This window comes from Myxocyprinus asiaticus, chromosome 1 (assembly GCF_019703515.2).
Source record: "Myxocyprinus asiaticus isolate MX2 ecotype Aquarium Trade chromosome 1, UBuf_Myxa_2, whole genome shotgun sequence".
NCBI lineage: Eukaryota > Metazoa > Chordata > Actinopteri > Cypriniformes > Catostomidae > Myxocyprinus > Myxocyprinus asiaticus.
The window spans coordinates 60,598,455-60,620,006 of NC_059344.1; the positions used below are offsets into that span (position 1 = coordinate 60,598,455).

General features: G+C 36.9%; 1 protein-coding gene and 1 long non-coding RNA gene across 5 annotated transcripts in view; one reads left to right on the top strand and one right to left on the bottom strand.

Moving 5' to 3' along the window:
• The window catches only part of LOC127440413 (DENN domain-containing protein 5A-like), a 69,855-nt gene that overhangs the window by 12,214 nt on the left and 36,089 nt on the right, over nucleotides 1–21,552 (top strand). For 2 of the 4 annotated variants that reach the window (XM_051696988.1, XM_051696961.1), the window contains exons 2-6: nucleotides 7,174–7,245; nucleotides 7,785–7,894; nucleotides 10,563–11,235; nucleotides 15,157–15,344; nucleotides 20,109–20,423. In XM_051696988.1, the coding sequence (XP_051552948.1) occupies nucleotides 7,174–7,245; nucleotides 7,785–7,894; nucleotides 10,563–11,235; nucleotides 15,157–15,344; nucleotides 20,109–20,423 (1,358 nt within the window). Of the gene's footprint in view, nucleotides 1–5,803; nucleotides 6,465–7,173; nucleotides 7,246–7,784; nucleotides 7,895–10,562; nucleotides 11,236–15,156; nucleotides 15,345–20,108; nucleotides 20,424–21,552 lie in introns of those variants that run through there. The other 2 variants (XM_051696979.1, XM_051696970.1) reach the window with 2 other exon arrangements.
• LOC127440732 (uncharacterized) lies at nucleotides 952–5,664 on the bottom strand. Its single transcript, XR_007897180.1, has 3 exons — nucleotides 5,394–5,664; nucleotides 2,839–2,951; nucleotides 952–2,742 (listed from the first exon to the last, which is right to left on the bottom strand). It is a non-coding gene; the product is annotated as an uncharacterized LOC127440732 (long non-coding RNA).

The following is a 21,552-nucleotide window of genomic DNA, read 5'->3' on the forward strand; positions in this document are numbered from 1 at the left end:
TCTGTATGCTCTCAAACTCCTAACCCTCCTACTAGCAGGGTAGACTTGCACAGATACACACAGGCCATGTATGCTGCAAGTGTTGGGAATAACAATTGCATTTAAATGGAGTCCCTCCTGAACTTGGGATGTTTAACAGTCATTACCTTGGCAACATTTTAGTGTCTTGCAGCTGTAAAAAAGTAACATGGTTGCCAACAGTTTAAAGGGATAGTTCACCCCAAAATGAAAGTTCTCTCATCATTTACTTGCCCTCATGTCATCCCAGATGTTTATGTCTTTCTTTCTTCTGCTGAATGCAACAAAGACTATATCTCAGATCTGTTGGTCCATACAATGCAAGTGAATGGTGGCCAGAACTTTGAAGCTCAAAAAAGCACATAAAGGCAGCATAAAAGTAATTCGTACTACTCCAGTGGGTAAATCAATCTTTTCAGAAGCAATATGATAGGTGTGGGTGAGAAACAGATCAATATTTAAGTAATTTTTACTATAAAGGTCCACTTTCACCAGCCCTCCTAAGCGCTCTTCTCTACTATGAGTACTTTTTTTTGTTTTTTGCAATTTGCTTTCTTCGTACATATATACTGGCAGGGAGGAGACTTTATAGTAAAAAAGGACTTTTTTTAACCCAAACCTATCATATCGCTTCTGAAGAGATTGATTAAACCACTGGAGTTGTACAAATGACTTTTATGCTGCCTTTATGTGCTTTTTGGAGCTTCAAAGTTCTGGCCACCATTCACTTGCATTGTATGGACCTGCAAAGTGGTAATATTTTTCTAAAAATCTTCATTTGTGTTCAGCAGAAGAAAAAATAGAGAACTTTGTTGCCAGACTATAGTTGACAGATTGTTTATGCTCTTTAACCTGCTTCTTTTTTATGCTCTCTCTGGACTATAATGTATGGTTTACCCAGGCAGTATGGAAAGTCAAGTCATGTCAGTTTATTTACTTTTTTTGCAATAATTTTTTACAATACATATTGATTCAAAGCAGCTTAACAGAAAATAATGGACACAGGGAACGGTCACTTTAAAATTGTTCTAGATTATTAAACATGACGTTATGGTGCCTTGAAAGCCGGCAGAAACCAGTTTTCTTACTAGGTAGCTACATTCAAAAATGGTGCCTTAAGTCATTGATTGGGCAGCGAGACAGCAAGGCAGCTGCCTTCGGTTTCAGACACAGCCATAGAAGAGCATGCTATACAAAGGTTTGTTTTCTTAAAGTCGGAAGAGTGTCAGTGTGCGCACTCACTATATTTCGACAAATTACAGTCACACATTTTTCTGAGGTGTCATAACGGCTTTAAAACAGTCAATGTTGACAAATGGCTCTCTGTTTGTTACATTTACTCCTATACTAACCTCAAAAGTACAGCTTTGCAAAGTCCACGTTGTTTATAACTCAACTGGTTTGTCTTCTGGCTTTTGTGGGCCAGTTTTTGGGAACTGAAATTTGGAATGAATGTAGTTAAATGAGGTTTATTTGTTTTCTCCTTCCTTACATACTTCTTGAGTTACTCAGCAGTTAACGCTACTGTTGTTTCTTTGCTGCGATCTTCTGAATCAGTCTTGTGAGGCTTTACCCTGCAAAATCTTTATCTTTGATTGCATATTTAACTTTTTTAATTAGGTTTATTAATTCCTCCTTCTTATTGGTTGGGCATATACCAGCAGTAGTTCCATGAACCAGGGTGCTGCAAACTTTGTGACAAACCCCTCTTTTATTCCCAATGACGATGCACAGGGTGAGGGCTTCATTAGCATATGCATTAGAGGGCCTGCTGGCAGAGCATTTTGATTGGCTGGCGCACAGCCTGGGAGCACTTTTAGGCCCTTGGTACACTGAGTCCAGGCTGCTGGTTTGGACACACACACACACACACACACACACACACACACATATATACAGATTTAAATACTATCCCCCAGGAGTTTCCCATGCACCATCTCTTGAGCTTTTTCTCAATGAGCTCACCATAAAAGAGAGCGCTCCTTTGAGCTCTTCAGACTGGTTGATGATTAATTTAGCATGCACGATAAAGGAGATTTGAGGAAGTTGTTAAGGATTCTTGGTGCTCAATTAATAATTTTTAAGCTTTCTTCTGCATTGAGAACATAATTTACAAAGGATCAGCCGTGACTGTTGCTGGGCAACATATGAAATGTAAAGTCCACTTCCTCTTAGGGTTAGGGTTACAATCAGATCCATATGGATAAAATTAAGCCTTGACTGTTTTTTTTTTCTCATTGAATATCCTGTTTCAATCCAATGCATCACATTACAGGAGTAAAATGGGTTACGAATGCTGTTTCATGTTCACTTCAAAAAGGCTGAACTCTATGTACAGTGCACATTGTAAAGATGTGTAACAGTTTAATTGAAACCATTTTGATTTAGTCCAGCCCTGGCTATTTAAGCTACACCATAATTAAAGAAATTAGCCACAGTTGTCTCTGGCCCATTATAGAGTCTGTTTGTTCCCGCCTCTATACGTTGATTTAGTTTCTCTTCCCGTTGGAGTAGAGGAACACAGTGTGCCTTGCACATAAAACTGCACATGTTGCTGTAGTAGCCTTGGGTTGCTTTGCAGTTAAAGCAGGGCTGCTCACCATGAATCTTCAAGCTTCCTCTGTGGATATGGTCTTGATATCTATAAACCCATCTAGGAATACATACAGCAGTGAAATAACCCGATTACACCTGTGCATCGCATCCCAAGGTGCTTTTTGCTGTCTGTTGAAAGAGGGAAAGCTCACATTAAAGACTTAATAGCTGTTAAAAGGGCCATGGAAACAGTGAAACATGACTTTTTAGATGTTAAATGCTTACTTTTCTTTTGCAACTTTAAAAGGATAAGTCTGCTATGTCCTATCCGGCCACAGCCAGTATGTCAGCCATCACTTGTGGCCTCTGAAGTGCCACAATATATTGGTGGCCGATAACTGGAAAAATGAAAATGTCATTATTGTGCCGATAGTGGAATTATTTTGGTAGACAATTTGTTATGGTTTATTTGCTTGTGGTTCAAGCGTCAGGACATGTGCACACAAACAGTATAAGTGACCAGGAAATATATGTTTTAAACCTTTAAACTTGTCACGTCACTCTGTGCGGATGGTTTCTACATCTATGCACGGTTTAATGTTGATTTGGGGTTTATTTCCATCGAGATCGTCTGCCGTAAGGAATGAAATGCAATTGCCCATATTCTTTTTATGTTTCATGAAGTAATAAATAAGAAAAACATTTTGTATGTTACTTTTTGTGTCACTTAGAGGCAATCATTTAGCTAATTACTTAATGAAATACAAACACAATTTGGAAAATGGCTGGCTAGTAGGGTGCATCCCTACTAGTTATGAATGTATATTTATTAAAATTAGTTCCCCAAAGTCACTTGAAATTAGGCAGTGTGCCATTAATATTTGCACTTTTTAACTTTCACATTGTTAGATAAAAATGTTAGTTAAAAAGTGCACACATTTAAAGCATTAATCTGCTACCTACTTACATGTTCATCATTCAGACCGGCATAATATTTTGTATCTTAATTGATGAAGTGGCAAAGAAGTATAGGTCAAGTATAAATCAGGATTTGCAGAAAGGTCCTTGATTGTTTTAATCGTGTAACATGGCAATTGAATTGATCTTAAACAGAAAGGGAAACAAATTTATTATGTCAAAATTACATACAATTATATTGTGAAGATTTTTATTTTGTTTTATATTAGAGCACCAGTGCTTTAACCTTAGCCCAATTGATCTGTTTGCAGTACATAATATCTAAAGCTTGTTTGCCACTTACAAAATTAGTGTTTTGTTTTTTTGTTGGCTTGACTCATCCTCACATGAACTCTTGTACAGACAGTCTTAGTATTGTGGTGGCCCTCATGACTGAAGCTAATCATGTGTGAGGCACTGGCAGAGAATTAACAAGGCAGATGAAGCATGACGAGGTCTTTTCATTCATAACAGCTGAGTGCTTTTCTCTGCTCTGCCCGCCTCTGCATGTGCCACTTTCTCTGAATGCATGTTTAGGCTATTGGAAGATCCCTATGTATCAATATATGAGATTGTGCTATGATTGTGGAGTTTTATGTGGACATGGACACTGGTGACCATACTTTCTAACATATTTAATTTAAATTCATTAACTGGATTAATTTTCACAATAATATTCTAACAATAACAATATAATAAATATTTTACTAGAATAAGAATATAATCTAGGACTTCGTATGGCTAAAAATAATAATACAAATGCATAAATAACATTTTCTGATATGACATTCTTTAGTCATAGGTGTCATATGTAGATAAACAGTTATAAACTTTACTAATAAGTGTAAAGTCATGTTGATACAGTATTTTAAATTAAATTAGTTTCAACTGTTGCCCAAACATTTCAGTTTAGCAATTCTGAGCTTAACCTGATCAGTCCATGTTTTAGTTCACATGAAATAAATACTGGAGAAATGGAGCAGAAATCCAAATTTTGAGCTTTAAAAAATGTAAATATGTACTGTGTAACCGGTCCTGTTCGAGCTGCTCCAAGAGGGATTCGAACTGGCATCAGCCGGCATGGGAGTCGGGCGTGCTAATGAGGAGGCTAAAGGCTACAGCCCCTAGCGTCCGTTGCTAGTGTGCCTCTTGAGGTCAGGCGAGTGAGGTTTACACATACCGCATAGCTATCACGTACCAGCTGGCTCCTGTTACACTCACATCCCTAAACCTCACTCCCATCCGGGTCACGGCACCACTGTAACTGATCCTGCTCGACCCGCTCCGAGCGGGATTCGAACCGGTGTCAGCCAGCATGGGAGGCGCACTAACGAGGAGGCTGAAGGCTACAGCCCCTAGCCTCAGTTGCTAGTGCGCCTCCTGAGGTCAGGGGAGTGAGGTTTACACATACCGCACAGCTATATTTCCAAGTTTCTTAAGTTTATGCATACAGGAGTAGCTGTGGTTAAATAGAATTTGCTTAATAATGGGTTACGTACAGTGTGAAGCGCTACTTTCAAATCCACTTTATGCTTTGAGCTTTGATAAATTTAAACTGGTAACACTTTAGAATACTGTTCCTTCATTAATGGGTAACTACATAGGAACAAATGAGTAGCACAACATTAACATTTTAGTTACTACTATTAACTAACAAGAAACTGTGATTAACTAATTAATAAGAAATAGCACACAGATGAATACAGTAGTTCACTATTAGCTAATCAATAACTACTATTTTTTCATACCTCCTGGAGAACTACTAATCAACTATACTGTTTCATAATTAATGCTAAACTAATCAAGAACTAATGCAGGACAAATGACTAGCGCAACATTATCATCTTAATCACTACTGTTAACTAATACACAAGATTGTTTACCTAATAAATAGGTAATAGCAGACTTATGATTGGGGTTCAGAGCTCCAGTCGAGTCTCAAAGTCTTTCTAGCAAGTCAGTCCACAGTCGGCCATGTTTGGAACGCTCTCGGGAGGCTATTTCCAGTCATGACAGTGCAGCTCCAAAGAAAGGAGAAAGACCAAAATCTCAAAAACAGTTGGTCAAGATTACGATCAAAGAACATTTCAAATCAGCAATAAAATCTGACAATACTGGAATCATAAATTGTGATTCTTTACCTCATATTACGCAAAAAAACGCAATTGTCCCGGCTTGTATAGCTAATGCGCATGCACATTCTAAAGTTAATTGACAGGAGATGTCTGTGTCTAAAAGGTGATTGGCTCTTTTAACTGTAAGGTGGGACTTCCTTTCTACATGCATTGATCGTTGGGCGCTAGAGCTTCTTGGTTGAGCATTCCAATTTCTCCCATTCATTTTAATAGAAGTGGCCCATCTCTGCTAATATTCTCTGCTGTTTTTCAGTGTGCATTCTTTTGTGTTCTTAGATTTTTGTGGACTCGTTCTACGTCATCATCTACTGCTAAAATTTGATTCCAATCCTCAAGAATGCAAGTACTGAGAATGCAGGAAATTACCCAGATGTGTTCTTGAAATCGAGGATGCATCGGATGGTAACTTGTGGGCAAGAACTCGGTAATACGGTGGCAGACGAAGGACATTTATGGTTTTGTTTTATTTTATCCTCAAGAGTTTCCCGCTGTAATCTTCTGAAATCCTGATGGCTCGTGAGAGTCGTTATACTCCGTCAACCTTTGTTGCTTTTTTTGGGCATCATTTTAATACAGTAATAAACATGGAGAAAACGAGTGTTTACAGACTTTATTCTTTTAATGTGTCACTAGTCCTGCAAAACCTCACTGGTGTGTTGATATTAATGCTGTCACTGGTGTGATAATGCCAGTAGTTCTCTCACTGGATTCAAATGTGCTGTGATGGTTGCTTACGCAACAGGAAGATTGCAGCACCTCTCAAAGCTTGCAGTAGATGTGTTCTACATCCTCCTGTCCTCCTGAGTTCGTTCTTCTAAGGTAGCTTGGCAAGACTGGTCTTCATAAGAACACAAGTCTGTTCTCTGCATTCTTAGAATTGAGAAACACCTTCTGTTTCAATACAGCTGATGCAAGAGAAACAACGTGATCCTCTAATGAGCCTAAATATGCACGACACACACATTTTGGGTAAAATAGTCGTTTTGTGTCATATTAAACTGTTGTTTATTGATACTTTTCAGTATTGAATGGATTATAAGTGTATTTATAATCTAAATTTCTCTTGCTTCATCCGCCATATTGGATTTATTTTTCCGCCGAGCTCACCACAGTGCATTTTGGGATCACCTACCCAGGGAAGGATATATCCAATGCTACCTTAGAATTTTGCCAAAAGAAGATATCTTAAGAGACAGCATAATTAAGATATCTATCGTTTGGAACAGCCTTCACGTCGGGAGTGTGCCTATGATGTCTTAAAATGCTGCCTCTGGAGGATGCTCACTAGGTTTTGGAACAGACCCATAGTGTGAATGCATATATTACAGCATGCTGCTGTTTATTATTCTCTTTTTATTTATTTTTTATTAATTTAATTTTTTGTGAAAACCCATTGGTTTTAAATAGAATTGTATATGAAAACAACAACATACAATGAATTATGTTCATTAAAAATTACAAATTAGTGAAGATTCTCACCCTCCCTGTATAAGTGATTAATTGTACTGTTGTTTTATTTGTTGTGTAGCTTTATGCCAGTATATACAGGCTACTAAATTCAGAGATGGTGCCAGAGGAAAGTTGTCGAGTGAAAATGAAGGTAACCCCCCCCCGCCCCCCACCCCCTCCACCACTCTCCCATCCTGCAGCCAAAGCTCCTGTTTGTATCACATTGTGCCTGCTAACGTTTGACTTTGACATGCACTTCTTTGGTGTTTTGAGGGCACTCCGGGATCACCTCTGTTCCTGCCCTTTCACACTACAATTCCTCTTTCTCTCCTGTCTCAGCAGCAACTTAATCAGCACTCGTAACTTTTCTTAGACAATCACTGCTTGGTGAATCTTTCACTAAGGTTTGCTTGGTGAGCTATATAACTTCACTTGAAATGATTTTCGAGACACGTCTTCTCCATGTGTGTTTCTGACTCTTTATTGCTTCAACATTTCCGCACTTTTGGCTTGAAATGGGTCTTATTTCTGTTGACTTCTGTTTTCATATTTGTTTTGGCCAATTTCAGAAGAAATGTGTGCCTAGAAAGTTTAAGGATAGCTGATGGACTATCTCTGGAAACAGGTCAATACTAATTATGATCTTATCTCTTGTCTTTTTTTTTTTTCTTCTCTCTTTTTTAATCTCAGGTGAGAATTTTGAGCAGAGTCCACTGCGGAGAACTTTCAAATCTAAAGTTCTAGCACATTACCCTGAAAATGTGGAGTGGAACCCTTTCGACCAAGATGCTGTGGGCATGGTAAGTGACACATTGTGTTTGACCGAAATGGGTTGTTCAACTATCGATACAGATATCTCGAGAACATGTTGGCCAATATTAAGCTGTTTTCGAAAACGTATAGTTCCACTTCACAGACTGTGATGCGTTTCTGCATTAATTTAGCAGGGTAAATTTAACAAACACCCTTTTTAAAATGTTTTAAATATATTCCAGGTTCTATACAAGTTAAGCTCAATCGACAGCATTTGTGGCATAATATTACATTTTGACTTATCAATACTTACTTTTTCTCAACACAAAGGGAGAAATTGTCAAAAAATGTTGTGCTCAGTGATGTCATACAATGGCAATTTATGGTGACCACCTCTTCAAGCTTCAAAAGAATGCAAAAGTATAATTCAGAAGTCTAATGAATTATTCCATGAGACACCCATGAGAATTCCATGAGAATGTAATTAAGCATACAATAAGCTTTGGTGAGAAACAAACTGAAATCTAATGTATTATTTAGTGAAACTGTTGACTGACCGTTGCTCTCCTCTGCACATTCATGAGACTGCACGAGACCAGTAGTTCACGCAGCCTGCAGGTGAAATGGGGTGTTCAAGCGAAAATGCGCTTTGTTTATCTAAAAACAGGTCTACTAAAGAACTGAAGATACTAAAGAACAAAAAAACAGCACAGCTGAACACAAACCAGAGAACAGAACTTACTAAACATGTCTAAAGAGTTTATAGTCCAAGAATAGATGCATTTATATGCCCAGCCTTATTTTTATTTTAGAGGAGGCGGGAATGTCTGTCATCTGTTCTCCATTCTGAGCCACCATCTGAACAGAGCGATACCTCAGTGAAACATTCTCGGCCAAAATCAAGTTGTTTTTAACCAGCTCATGAGATACTGGCTTCAATATACTGTTATGAGAAGGTTTTTGGACCGGTGCCAGTTCACAGCAGGCGGGGATATCCGCCGCGATACCGAAAATAGAAACCAAGCGAATGTACCATCGCTCGTCATGGCTAGTTAGAACAAAAACTCTGATTAACATAGAAAATATTATTTTTATCATGTGTTGTTTGCCATCAGGTTAGGAAACAGTGTGACTGTGGCTGACATTAGCCTCCTCTGTCTATAGCTGTGTCAGAAAACAGGAAAATGCTGCCTTTGGAGGCTGTGTACAGATGATAGGATGAAAATAAGGTGCTCTTCAAACTGTCCTGAGATCAGCTCCCTTAAGAGTTACATTCATTCATAAACGCTGTCGGTTAAGCCATTAACTGATTATGTTTTTGGATGCAGCCTATCTCTCTGTTTGATTGAGTACTCCGGCTGAAAAAAATAAGGCTGGGCATAGAAATGTATCTATTCTTTGACTATTCCTTGACTACAAACTCTTCAGACATGTTTTGTAAGTTTGGTTCTCTGGTTTGTGTGCAGCTGTGTTCTGTTCTTTAGTATCACTGTGGCGGACCTGTTTTTAAATAAACAAAATGCGTTTTCGCTTGAACGCCCCATTTCGCCAGAGGGCTGCGTGAACTACTGGCCTCGTACAGTCTCAGGAACGCTCAGAGGAGAGCAATGGTCAGCCAACAGTTTTACTGAATAATACATTAGATTTCGTTTGTTTTTCACCAAAGCTCATTGTATGCATTCATAACAATCCTGAGTCTCATGGAATAATTTATTAGACTTCTGAATTATACTTTTGCATCCTTTTGAAGCTTGAAGAGGTGGTCACCATAAACTGTCATTGTATGACATCACTAAGCACAACATTTTTTCACAATTTCTCCCTTTGGGTGCAAATTGGAGCCACTTGAAATTGAAGGTCATTTTACAGCCTGAACTCATGAAAATTCTGTTATCGTGGCAAAAGTTTTGCAAAAAGATATTATGTGCTTCATTACACATTGTGATGCAGTTTCCCAGTGAAATGTCCTGTCGGGGGCGCCACAAGCAAGTGAAATGGTGTCGTAATCAGACGAGGTTTTTAAGGTGAATATTAGATGGAGGTTTGAGTAAAATGACTTTTAGTAAATCTTTAACCTAAATCGAACCAATAGTGTCCTAAAAGCACATGAGACGTGAACAAACAGATATCCTTACCCTAACCAATACCTAAACCTCACAGATAGTGTCCTAAAGGCAAATGCGACATGAAAAGCACATTCTCTGAAGCAACAAAGTCATTTCGTGTCACTTCTATGACATTTTCGTGTCACGTGTTAGCTTGCATGTTTGACCGGGGTCAAACCACAGTCTGCTGTGTCCAAAGTCCAACACTCTCAGGTGAGCTACTGTGCAATCTAATCACATTGGAATAAGTGTGTTAATGTAGGTTGAAATACAAGCTTTAAAATGTGTCATTTTTCAAGTGATGCATTAGAGTAAAAGTGTTTCGATATTATAAAATCATAACAGTGTGTAAGTAATAGAGTGAAAAAGAAGTGTTTATAAAGTCATAATCAGCCATTTTACTTGAGATTTGTGTGAAAGTGAATAAAACGCACAGTTGTTGTAGTGCCCTAATTGTTACTTTCACCAGTAAACTGCAGCGAAACAGAATGCGGCACGTAAAAGTCTGTTTGCAACAATTTTGTTATAGTAACGTTCATTCTACGAGACTAGGTTGTCAATTGAATATTGTTAAAGTCTCAAACCTTTGTTTGGTTGTCTCCTTTTACAGCTGTGTATGCCAAAGGGCCTGTCCTTCCGCACGCAGACAGACACCCGCGAGCCACAGTTCCACTCCTTCATCATCACACGAGAGGATGGCTCCCGGACCTATGGCTTCACCCTCACCTTCTTCGAGGAGGTGACCAGCAAGCAGATCTGCAGCGCCATGCAGACGCTCTATCACATGCACAATGCAGAACAGTATGATATCCTGCACACCCCCCCCACCCCTCACAGTCCTGGAGACCGCCGGCCTACACCGCCACAACTCCGCGCCGCCCCCTCCCTCTCCAGGTTACAGCGCTTCAACTCCTACGACATCAGCCGTGACACGCTCTACGTGTCCAAGTGCATCTGCCTGATCACGCCTATGGCCTTTGCCCACGCTTGCAAGAGAGTTCTAGAACAGCTACACCAGGCGGTCACCTCGCCCCAACCCCCGCCCCTTCCGTTGGAGAGCTACGTCTATAACGTCCTCTACGAGGTTCCACTGCCACCGGCCGGGCGTTCCCTGAAGTTTTCGGGCGTATACGGGCCAGTGTTGTGTCAGAGACCCAGTACAGCCGAGCTGCCCCTCTTTGATTTCCCCCTACAGGAGGTGTTTGAGTTGCTGGGCGTGGAGAACGTGCTGCAGCTCTTCACTTGTGCACTATTGGAGATCCAGATTCTTCTGTACTCACAACGTGAGTAGATATCTGCCATACTTCTGTAGGTCTAGAGGCTGTTACTCTTTAGAGTTACTTTTTTTTGCTAATTGCTTAACTCTCAAACTGATAGAAATACTAATAGTAAAATAATCTTTTTGAAAAATATGTTAAATATGATGTACTGCAGTTTTATTAATGAAAAAGCTGCTTTTCTACATAGAAACATACCTAGTAATGGTTCTAGGGGGACTTTCATGAACATGTTGAGGTCATATGACCAGCTGAGTATTATGCAGCCTTCAAGTGGAGTCAGAAATATCATAATTATGAGTTCCGAGAACATGAATGACCAAGCAAAGTCGTATTTACCAGTATTTTAAATGATTTATTTTAACGTCAAACTCTGTTCAGTTGTGAGTCTCAGTGATGCTTGTGTATTGAGTATTTACTGAGACTTTTATTAGTAAAGCTTTTTTTTTTTAAACACATAAGTGTTATTTTTCACTGCAAACGTGCAAAAACAACACCTGATTTGTTAGCATCTATTTGTTTTCGCTGTGATGTAAACCATTATAGCTCACCAACATGCTAACACGCTAATTTAAAATTGCTGATGCTTTGTGAAACAGTAAAGCCAAACCTAACACAACATAAATTTGAATTTGTGCCATGCAAACACTGATTCCAGCTCATTTGTTGGGGTTTCACTTGTCCAGTATAGCACAGGCTGCTTTTAGTCAAAAGGACAAACCGGCAGTTATGTTGCAGCTCTTTCTCTTTTCACACCATCTCTCCATATCTGTGTCGGTGTGAGCTCATCTTAACGCCTTGATCTCTCTTCAGTTCTTGTCAAACTTACAGCCTTCCCTTTGCACACAAATTAAACTCACAGCTTTCTGTGGAGTTTTAATGGAAGGACAGTTAATTGTTACTTATGCACTTGTTAATCACCTTAATTGTAATAAATATATTCTCTTTTATGTTAATATTATCATGTTTTAAGCTGTTTCACAATATCACAATAAGTCTAGTGTTCTCAAATGGACTCTTTTTATCTTATATGTGGCCATTAACATGTACATTCTTTGATTCATGCCCAAATGTAATATCATTTTCTGTGTTTCCTGTTGGAAATACTCAGCAGACTGTTTAAATTAAGTTTGGGAGATTGTTTTGCGATTCAGTGGCAGATGTGCTGATTGGATCAATTACACCGACAAGGAAGGGCCAATTACAGGGGTAACCACAAAACGACAGGGGGTTAGGTGGCTGCATTGCTGTGGTGTTTCCTAGCAACCGTCCAGATTAGGAGGATGGTGGTGATGCAGCAAAAATATGATTGGTTGGAAATGACATCACCCTTTTTTTGTATCCAGAAGGCTCAAGTGTAATGTTTGTGGACAGTGAGGATCCGGAATAAAAAGATGCTTGATGTCATTAGACGGAGCTTCCTTCACACACAGCGGAGTCTGATCGCTGAAAAATAACAAGACTACATTAATCTATAAATAGTAGGCCAATTCATAGCTCAGATATAAATGCCCTGGCCTTTCCCACGTTCGTGAATCCTTGAAATGGGCATCTGCAGCTAGATCAATGGATGGTTGCCAGTTACTTACAGTCATTTCCATATATAGACCTTTGCCTCATTTGTAGGACACTCAGAAATCTGTCCGTTTCATCTGAAGTAAAGGTCACTACTTAAATTGAATTCATATATGATTGATTAATCATGTATAATATTTATGAATATTAATTTTAAATATTATTAAAATTAAATGTATAATATTAACAATATGATAGTTTTAATATATCTATGATTGTTTTATTAATTATTAAGTAGCATTAATTGGGATTATACTATATGATTGATTAATCATATATAATATAAGAATGTTATTTTAATTTTAAATATTATAATAAATGCATAATAAAATTAATGTTATAGTTTTTATGCATATATGATTGTTTTATTAATTAATAATTAATTCTTGTTAATTGTGATTCTACTAATTAATATGTGATTGATTAATCATATATAATATAAGCATGTGATTTTAATTTTAAATATTATATTAAATATAAAATAATGCTAATATTATAGTTTTAATGGATCTATAATTGTTTTATTCACTAATAATCAGTTATTATTAATTGCTATTATACGATTAAATAATGAAGAACTAAAATTTGTTACAGTTCCTCTTACTCATCTACAATGAATAATTCTATTCTGTGAGATACAAGGAGAGAGTGCTGGAATATTTTAATAATATGTGTATTAATTATTCAATTAATATTATAATTATATTATAATATTAATATAAGTAAACATTATATTATATTATAATTATAGTAATATTAAACCTATTATATTACTATATTTTAGCATGAGTAAGAGGACTGTTATACTGTATGTAATAAATATTATATATGTGATGTGTAATATAATTTATTATATTTTAAATTCTGTAGGATGCAAAGAGAGTGAGTGTGTTTGAAAATTATAATTATCTTTGCAAGGGAAATGTGTGTGTTGAATTTATTTTAGTTATAATTTTAATATTAATAATAGACATAATATTAATAATATTATATTTAATACAAAAGTGCTGTTTTATCTGTGATATATTATGTTATATTATATTGTTATTTCTTTATCATTATAAATTAACACTTATAAACTGATTTGAAAATACAATTGAAAAATGTACAGATCAGGTTTTTAGGGTGATCTGTGGGATGCGATCAGAGTGTGTGTAAGTGTGTGTGTGTGTGTGTGTGTGTGAATAGGCCTATTTTTAATGGTCATGGTTAGTGCTTAGAGGTTTTTTTGGTATTCCTGTCTCTCCAACAGTGTTCACAACCTACAGGTGCAGGGTGGAGACCTTAATGTAAAAACAAGGTTTTGTGCGTATAGAATATTGGTCGGCCTCATGCAACATGACATTTTTAGTTGCCAACATGAGAATGCATTGTGTATTAGACACTCATTTTGCATTTCTTCATTAAGAACATACATTATCAAGGACAGTCTTATAAGAACAATTTTACATTTTAAAAATGCACTGCAGACTGTCTGTCTGTAACAATCAATCAATCAATCAATCGTAGTGCTATTTTTATATAGTTGATACCACAATAATAAACGGCATGGAAAAACTCATTTAAGTAATTGCACAACAGTGTCAGTCCTTGAACGGTTATACAGAAAACACTGAAAGAAAATGCAGAAATATATGTTGACTTGGAATCTTTCTGTCCATCCAAAAGGAATAAGTACTGATTATTTCAACTACATAAATTAAAGCATAATAGATAAAACAACAAAGAAAATACAGTCCAGGGGCCATATTTACAAAACTCTTCTTAAGAATAAAAAATTAAGAAGGTTCTTAGGCTAAATTATAATATATACATTTTATTAACTTTTTTCTTAAATTAGAAAATAAGAAGAAATTATATTAAATAAGAATTTTTTTCTTAAGAATGTTTCATGAATCCAGTCCTTGCTATTGGATATCTAGTTGACTTATATAGCATATATAACTCTACTTGGCCATGAAGTGGTTCGAACAAATGAATATCTTTCTGTATATCTTTCAAGATTTGATGAGACCATACTGGAGTTCTTCTTCAAAAGGCTGCTCATTGTTGCAGCCTGGTACCGTGTAACCACAACATTGTGTCCAGGCGCACACTGAGTATAATACTAGTTTGTAATTTTCATGTTTTAATTTCTATCTAAAGAATTTGGTCCTGCAAAAAAAAAAAAAAAATTTTTTTCATTTTCTCAGATGTTATTATACTGTCCGTGGAGATAGATAATCTGTATCACTCTGTAAATTACAGCTTTGTAAATTAGCATTTTCTGTTGTGACCATAGAGTCTTGTCTCCAGCTCTGAGAATAACGTGAATGTGAATCTGAATGTGCTTGTGTCCTTTTCGTTGATCAGATTACCAGCGGCTGATGACGGTGGCAGAGAGCATCACAAACTTAATGTTCCCCTTCCAGTGGCAGCATGTGTATGTGCCCATCTTGCCCGCTTCTCTGCTACACTTCCTGGATGCTCCCGTGCCTTACCTCATGGGTCTGCACTCCAACGGCCAGGATGACCGCACCAAGCTGGAACTTCCCCAAGAGGTGTGTGACACATACTCACTCCCAGATAATCTACTTTAAACTCATCCAACCCATTCTTTCCTTGATGAATTCATGTTCAGTGATGACTTCATGTGTTTTTTCCCTTAAGAATAGTACATAAAACCTTTGAGGTGATGGTCATAATGGTCTTTTTGGTCTCTTATGTCTCTCTTAAATTCGGCATGAAACAAAGTTGTGACCAACTTTACTTCCTTATTGTGATGTATTTCCGGGTGCAACTTATGTAGGTTAGGGATTTGAGTTTATCCATTGGTTGTTGATCTGATTGTGAAAATATGGGTGTTGCATAGCGGAACGGAGGCAGATCTGTATGCGAGTTTGCAGTGGACACACACCCCAACCACTGTGCTGCTCGAGTCAGAGCCGGTTATTGGTGAAATTGAGCAGCGATCTCAACACATTTGTTATCAAACTGATAATATAAATGCATGAGCACATTGCGGTCTTTGCTTATGAGGAGGCTGTAGCTGTCGGAAAACGAGTGCGTAAAAGATAACCATATTTTAATGATTTGAATCACAATACATTAAATATAAAGGAAAAAAAACACTTACTCTTGCTGTGCATCCCAAGATAACTACATTAAAAAATATAAATAAAGAGGCATCCGAAGCATTGTATTCATTAGTGATCATCTCAGCAATTCAAGCGTGAAACGTCTCGAACACAACCGCGAATTCGTCGTTACTCCTCCTCATTCGAAATGTAAATTCAAGCCAGCTGACCCGTAACCAAGGAAGTTTGGGTTAAGGAATGATAGTTTTGAAGGAATCAGACGAAAATACACCTTGCCATCTTCACCAACATGCGTTTGGCACTTCGTTCAACTCTACGCAAGGTTGTGGTATTTATAGAAAGGGGCGGGTTTAAGCGGACTAAATGATTGGAGAAGTCCTGCATACGTCACCAGGGAGAAGTCTGTAGTTTCACTGGAAGACAGAGTTATGACATTTTGATTAAAGATTACAAAGTCCAAATAAATAAATAAATAAAACAAATGCATGGATGAATCGATCACAATAAGATCAATAACATGCATGTAGAAAATAGATAGGGTTCATTTTCATTTCATGCCGACTTTAATAGTAAAGCTTTATGCTAACATCCTGCTTTTACATTCCTTTCTCTCTGCCATAAAACATTTGATGTATGCTGAATTTCTTAGGCCACGTCCACACTAATCTATGTTTGAAAAATCTATTTTCAGTTTCCTAACATCATAGTTTTCCAAATTATTTGGTCATGGAGAACATTTTCAAAACGATTCGTTTTCAATGGAGAAAAACACGTTGAGGATTAGAGGCATAAATGTGGCAAAATGAATGTGTTTTCAAATGAAAATGTATAAGTGTGGATGTGGCATTACACTCTCATTCTGAATGATGTCCATCATAAGTAGGGCTTGGAGATAAATCTAGAAAACCAATTAAATGACTTGATATTTTTCAGTCTTTTGACATATTTGATTATATATCTTGATATTTATGTGTTTCTATGAAATGGCTTCAGATTCATTTACAGTTAAAGGCTGGGTTTGCCGAAGCATTAAGTAGAACGTTAGTAGCACTTAAGGAGTACTTAAGCTCTAAGCCACGTTTCCCAAAAGCATCGTAATTTAAGTAGTTCGTAAAATCGTTCGTAAATTAATAAGAGCTTTGAACCGATCTTAAGTCCATTAAGTGCAACTTAAATGTATCTTTCACAGTTCATCAAAGACAATGGGACATTTAATACATTTTATTAATATATTTTGATCATTGGAAAGCCATTGATAAAAATTTTGTTGAAAAAATCGCTATGGAATCAATAGGCAGTCTCCGCAGTCTGCACATGCGACTTGACAGGTCTAAGTGTACAAGACATGTAATACAGTATAAGGTTATATTAGCCTTCATTTATTAGCATACTTGTAATGGCAATAGAAAGATGATATGTGCTTATTAAAGAGATTATTTAAGAAGACATATGTGAGTAATGTGTCCACGCAGTTTAAAACTTAAATAGATATGCCTTAATAAATAATTAAAATATGGTTAACAGAGGAGATTAGAGCGAGAGTGTGCAATGAGAGATTCCCTCTCTCTCTCTCCATCCTCCTCCTCTTCTTTCTTCCTCCAATGGTTGGTTCAAATCGGCTCGCCTATAGTCTTTTTACAAGGCAGTAACAAATTGCATGATGCATAATGGCAGTAAGGCTACAAGTACACAGTACCTTGAACTCTAACCAGATGATCTATTAATATTTAGACAGGTCTATGAGTAGTTCAATACTGATGCCCGTCATTTTAATCCTGTTCTTTGTGCATTTGTTTAGTTTCCAGCCAAAAAACTTTAGGCTACGTGAGAGCCCCTTATGATCCACATAGCGTACATTCACGTTACATGCATTTATTGCGTCACTTTTATTAATCTCTATGATTGAGCATTAATACATCTGAAACTCTGTAATAGTTAGGTAATACATTCCGGCGCCTCGACAAGGTTACAAACAACTTCCATGTTTGTCAGTATTTCCACCTTATTTTCATTTTGAGAAGACAAACACCTGGACATACTGGCCAAAGTGATCAGCACCAATTTAGACTGGACAGCTCCCGTAACGAAGTACTTAAGTTCAACTTTATAACGAGTGATCTACGTGCTGGTTTGGGAAACGGGCGTCACTCCATCGTAAAGATGAACATTAAAGCTTAAGCTGCAACGTTATCGGGAAACCCAGCCAAAATAATCAAGGCATGTTTGCCACATTGTTTTTTCACTAAATTATAATAAGAAAGCATATTAATTAACAGGAAATAAGTAATCATTTTTACTTGTATCTAGATAACAATATAAAAATATAAATAAACAGAAATATTTACCTAAATATATATTTTAGTTCATGCAAACAAGAGGTCGACTGATATATCGGTTTTACCGATTAATCTGTGCCGATAGTTGCTTTTTGGAACTTTTGGTTTTCCGCAAAAATCAATGCCGATAGTTGTTGATAGTTTTTATTATAATTATTATTATTATTATTCCACCATGTTCCTCTGTGGCTAGGCCTGTCGTGAGCATTAAATTACCATCTGATTGTGGTTATTTGATCAAACCTCAGTTTTTTGAGAAAACCACGATTATTGGGTATTCAAATTCCAATCACATTTTAATGCCCAAATAAGTGAATTTTAAGCCACGAACGGCACGTTTGTGTTTCATTTAGTTGAACTCCGAGTCCGAGCGTCACTGACCCGCACCACGGACATCAACGAGCTCCTGTCTGGAAGAGCGCGTGAATTTAAAAATATTTTTTACGTGCTTCTCAAGTGCTCTGATGCACACGCTGTCAGCAGAGGCTCGTGTCAAACTCCTGCAAAAATATAAATGTACAAGTATAAACTTTGATAGTGAATGCAAAGCGCTTCAGTTTCACTTAAAATGATGGTGTAATATCAAATGTTCCTGGTTCATACACTCAGTGTTAATGACATGCAGTGACACAGAGGAGGAGACGCATGCTTACTCTATTTCTGTGTGTGAAATGATGAAACAAAATCTCAAAAGAAATAAGGGCTTGTGGGTTTAATCAGAGCATTAAAATAACGTGTGAAATATTTTACTATTGCATAATATTAAATATATAAATATAGAAACTATATATAAAAATTATATTTTCTTTTTAATAAAAATATATTATATAAAATATGAGTTTAAAAAAAACAACAGTATACATGTAAATTTACCAAAACTAAAGTTGACCAAAAAGAAAGACGTATTTAGAAATATTTTGATATTTAAAACATTATTATTTCATTCATAAGTTTTTAAAGCCTTAAAAGGAAATCACGCATCCCTATTTTATTATTTGATTTATATATTTGAAGTTAAATATCTAAAAATGACTTCTTAAGGTGTATGAAACACACATGCAGAAAAAAAGCACACCTTAAGAAATATGACAATTTATATGACAGTTAATCGTGAAAGCCCTAAAACAGACAATTAATCATCATAATCTGAATTATTTGTTTGACACTTAATCGTCAGCCAAATTTCATAATCATGACAGCCCTGTCTGTGGCCAAAACGTATCATTTGGTGAATATATAGGCTATAGAAAGCTTATGGTGAATATTTACATTTTAGAGGATTGTAACAGAGCCAAGTTTCCATCACAATCACTGTTTTTGTACTAAATCACGATTAATACCAGATGTTATAAAAAAGACAAAAATGAAGCTTACGTATTATTGAACGTTTATATATATATATATATATATATATATATATATATATATATATATATATATATATATATATAACCTATATTGATTGCTAACTTCAATAAAAAGGAAACTGCTCAACCAGTATTTATTAGCCCATATGACAATGTTTACTTTAAAGTATTTCTGTTGTAATTGTAGTTGATTGTAAGAGGACACTTTTTGTTTTCCTTGTGTGTTTGTGTGAGCTTGAAGTACAGACATTTCAAAATAAGAGTCCCGAGTGTATTTTGGGCTTGTTTATAGGTAAAAGTCCCACGTTATGCACCAAATCTTTATTTATTTCTGGTTGTTGGGATTTTGTTTGCACAATAAACCTGCATCTGGGATTTTTCTCATTTTGGACTCTTGTAGCCTCTATGTATGTTGCCCCTCACTGTAAGGAAAGACTAAAAAATGTTTTAACATTTAAGACATTCTTAATGCTGACTTTCAGTAAATCAATTCTGAAAATTATCAGAGCTGTTGTATCCCTCAGGCCAACTTGTGTTTTGTCGATATTGACAACCACTTCATTGAGCTACCCGAGGACCTGCCTCTGTTCCCCAACAAGCTGGAGTTCATCCAGGAGATCTCTGAGATTCTGCTGGCATTCGGCATGTCTCCAGAGGCAAACCCTCAGTGGAGCAAAGGCCACAGCAAGATCAGGGGGTTCCGCTCAGCTGACATGGTCTCAGACAAGCGCAACGGCAACCTGGCTGGCTCTCCGCTCAACTCTTTTCTCCTGAGAGAGAACCAAACCATAGCTCGCCTGCAAGCCCTGGTCAAGAGGACTGGAGTCAGTCTGGAGAAGGTGAGCATGAAATTTAACACCAAATGTATGTCAGAATATGTGTGATCACTCTAAGACACTATTGAAGACTTCGAAAATAGTTTTCCACAAAACCAAAAATAGTTTACCATCGGGGTTCCTTTGTCATACTCTGTCCAACATACTGTTATTTGGGACTCACTAATCCTTATCTTGCATACTGTTTAGTACAGATAGTATGCAAATTGGGACCCGTCCATTATTAACATGGAGCAAACTCCACCCACAGGCATTACATCACAGCACATGACCTGAGATTCATCCATCTAGAAAAGTACATTTAGGCCTTTGCACATAAAATGCGAATTTCCGCTGTGATTTCTCACCATCTTTAACATTTTGAATTGAAACAATGGATTCCTATGAAGCCATTCACACCTGGAGCGAACATTCGCGCACCGGCAGAGCAAGGTTTTTTTTTTTTTTTTAAATTTTTACGGTGAGTGTCGATTTTTTTTTCTTCGTCTGGCAAAGAAATTCCCTTACCAATAAAATAGGAGCCGCTGCAGTTATCAAAATCAGCGCAACTGGTGCCGCTAAAGCACAGAAAGCTGTTTTGACCACCGACATTAAACGCTGAAGGAATTGGAGGAAGAAATCCTGAACCAGCAGTGAGAACAAGCATTTTATTTGCATCAAATGTCTTAAAAACTGAAGAAAAAACAATTCTCATATGGGTTCTCTTTAGATGTATATGATATTTCTGCATCACTGCCTTGCATACCCTTTAAAAACTCTCTGTTCTTACGTGGATTGTCTAATGTATTTTATATTGCTGCATTTTTTTCTGCCTTTTGCATTTAATGTTTCTCTTATATCTAATATAATATAATGTATCGCGGCATCTTTGCTAGGACGTTTTGTCTCTAATTCATTACGTTTAGTCCTTAGTGCACACTGTTATAGCCATCAAGCGTCGTTTGTTCACTGTCAGACGTCAAAATCCTCTGCTGTGATCCATGTTCCTGTTATTATGCATAATCCAAATGTTTATTTGAGAGGTGTTGTGGAGAGTGTTTGTCAGAAGTCATTCTGCAGATTCTGTCTGCTTTAATAAAAAGTTTAGCTGCAAAAAGGCTTATAAACTGTTGGATGTCGTAAACTACATGTC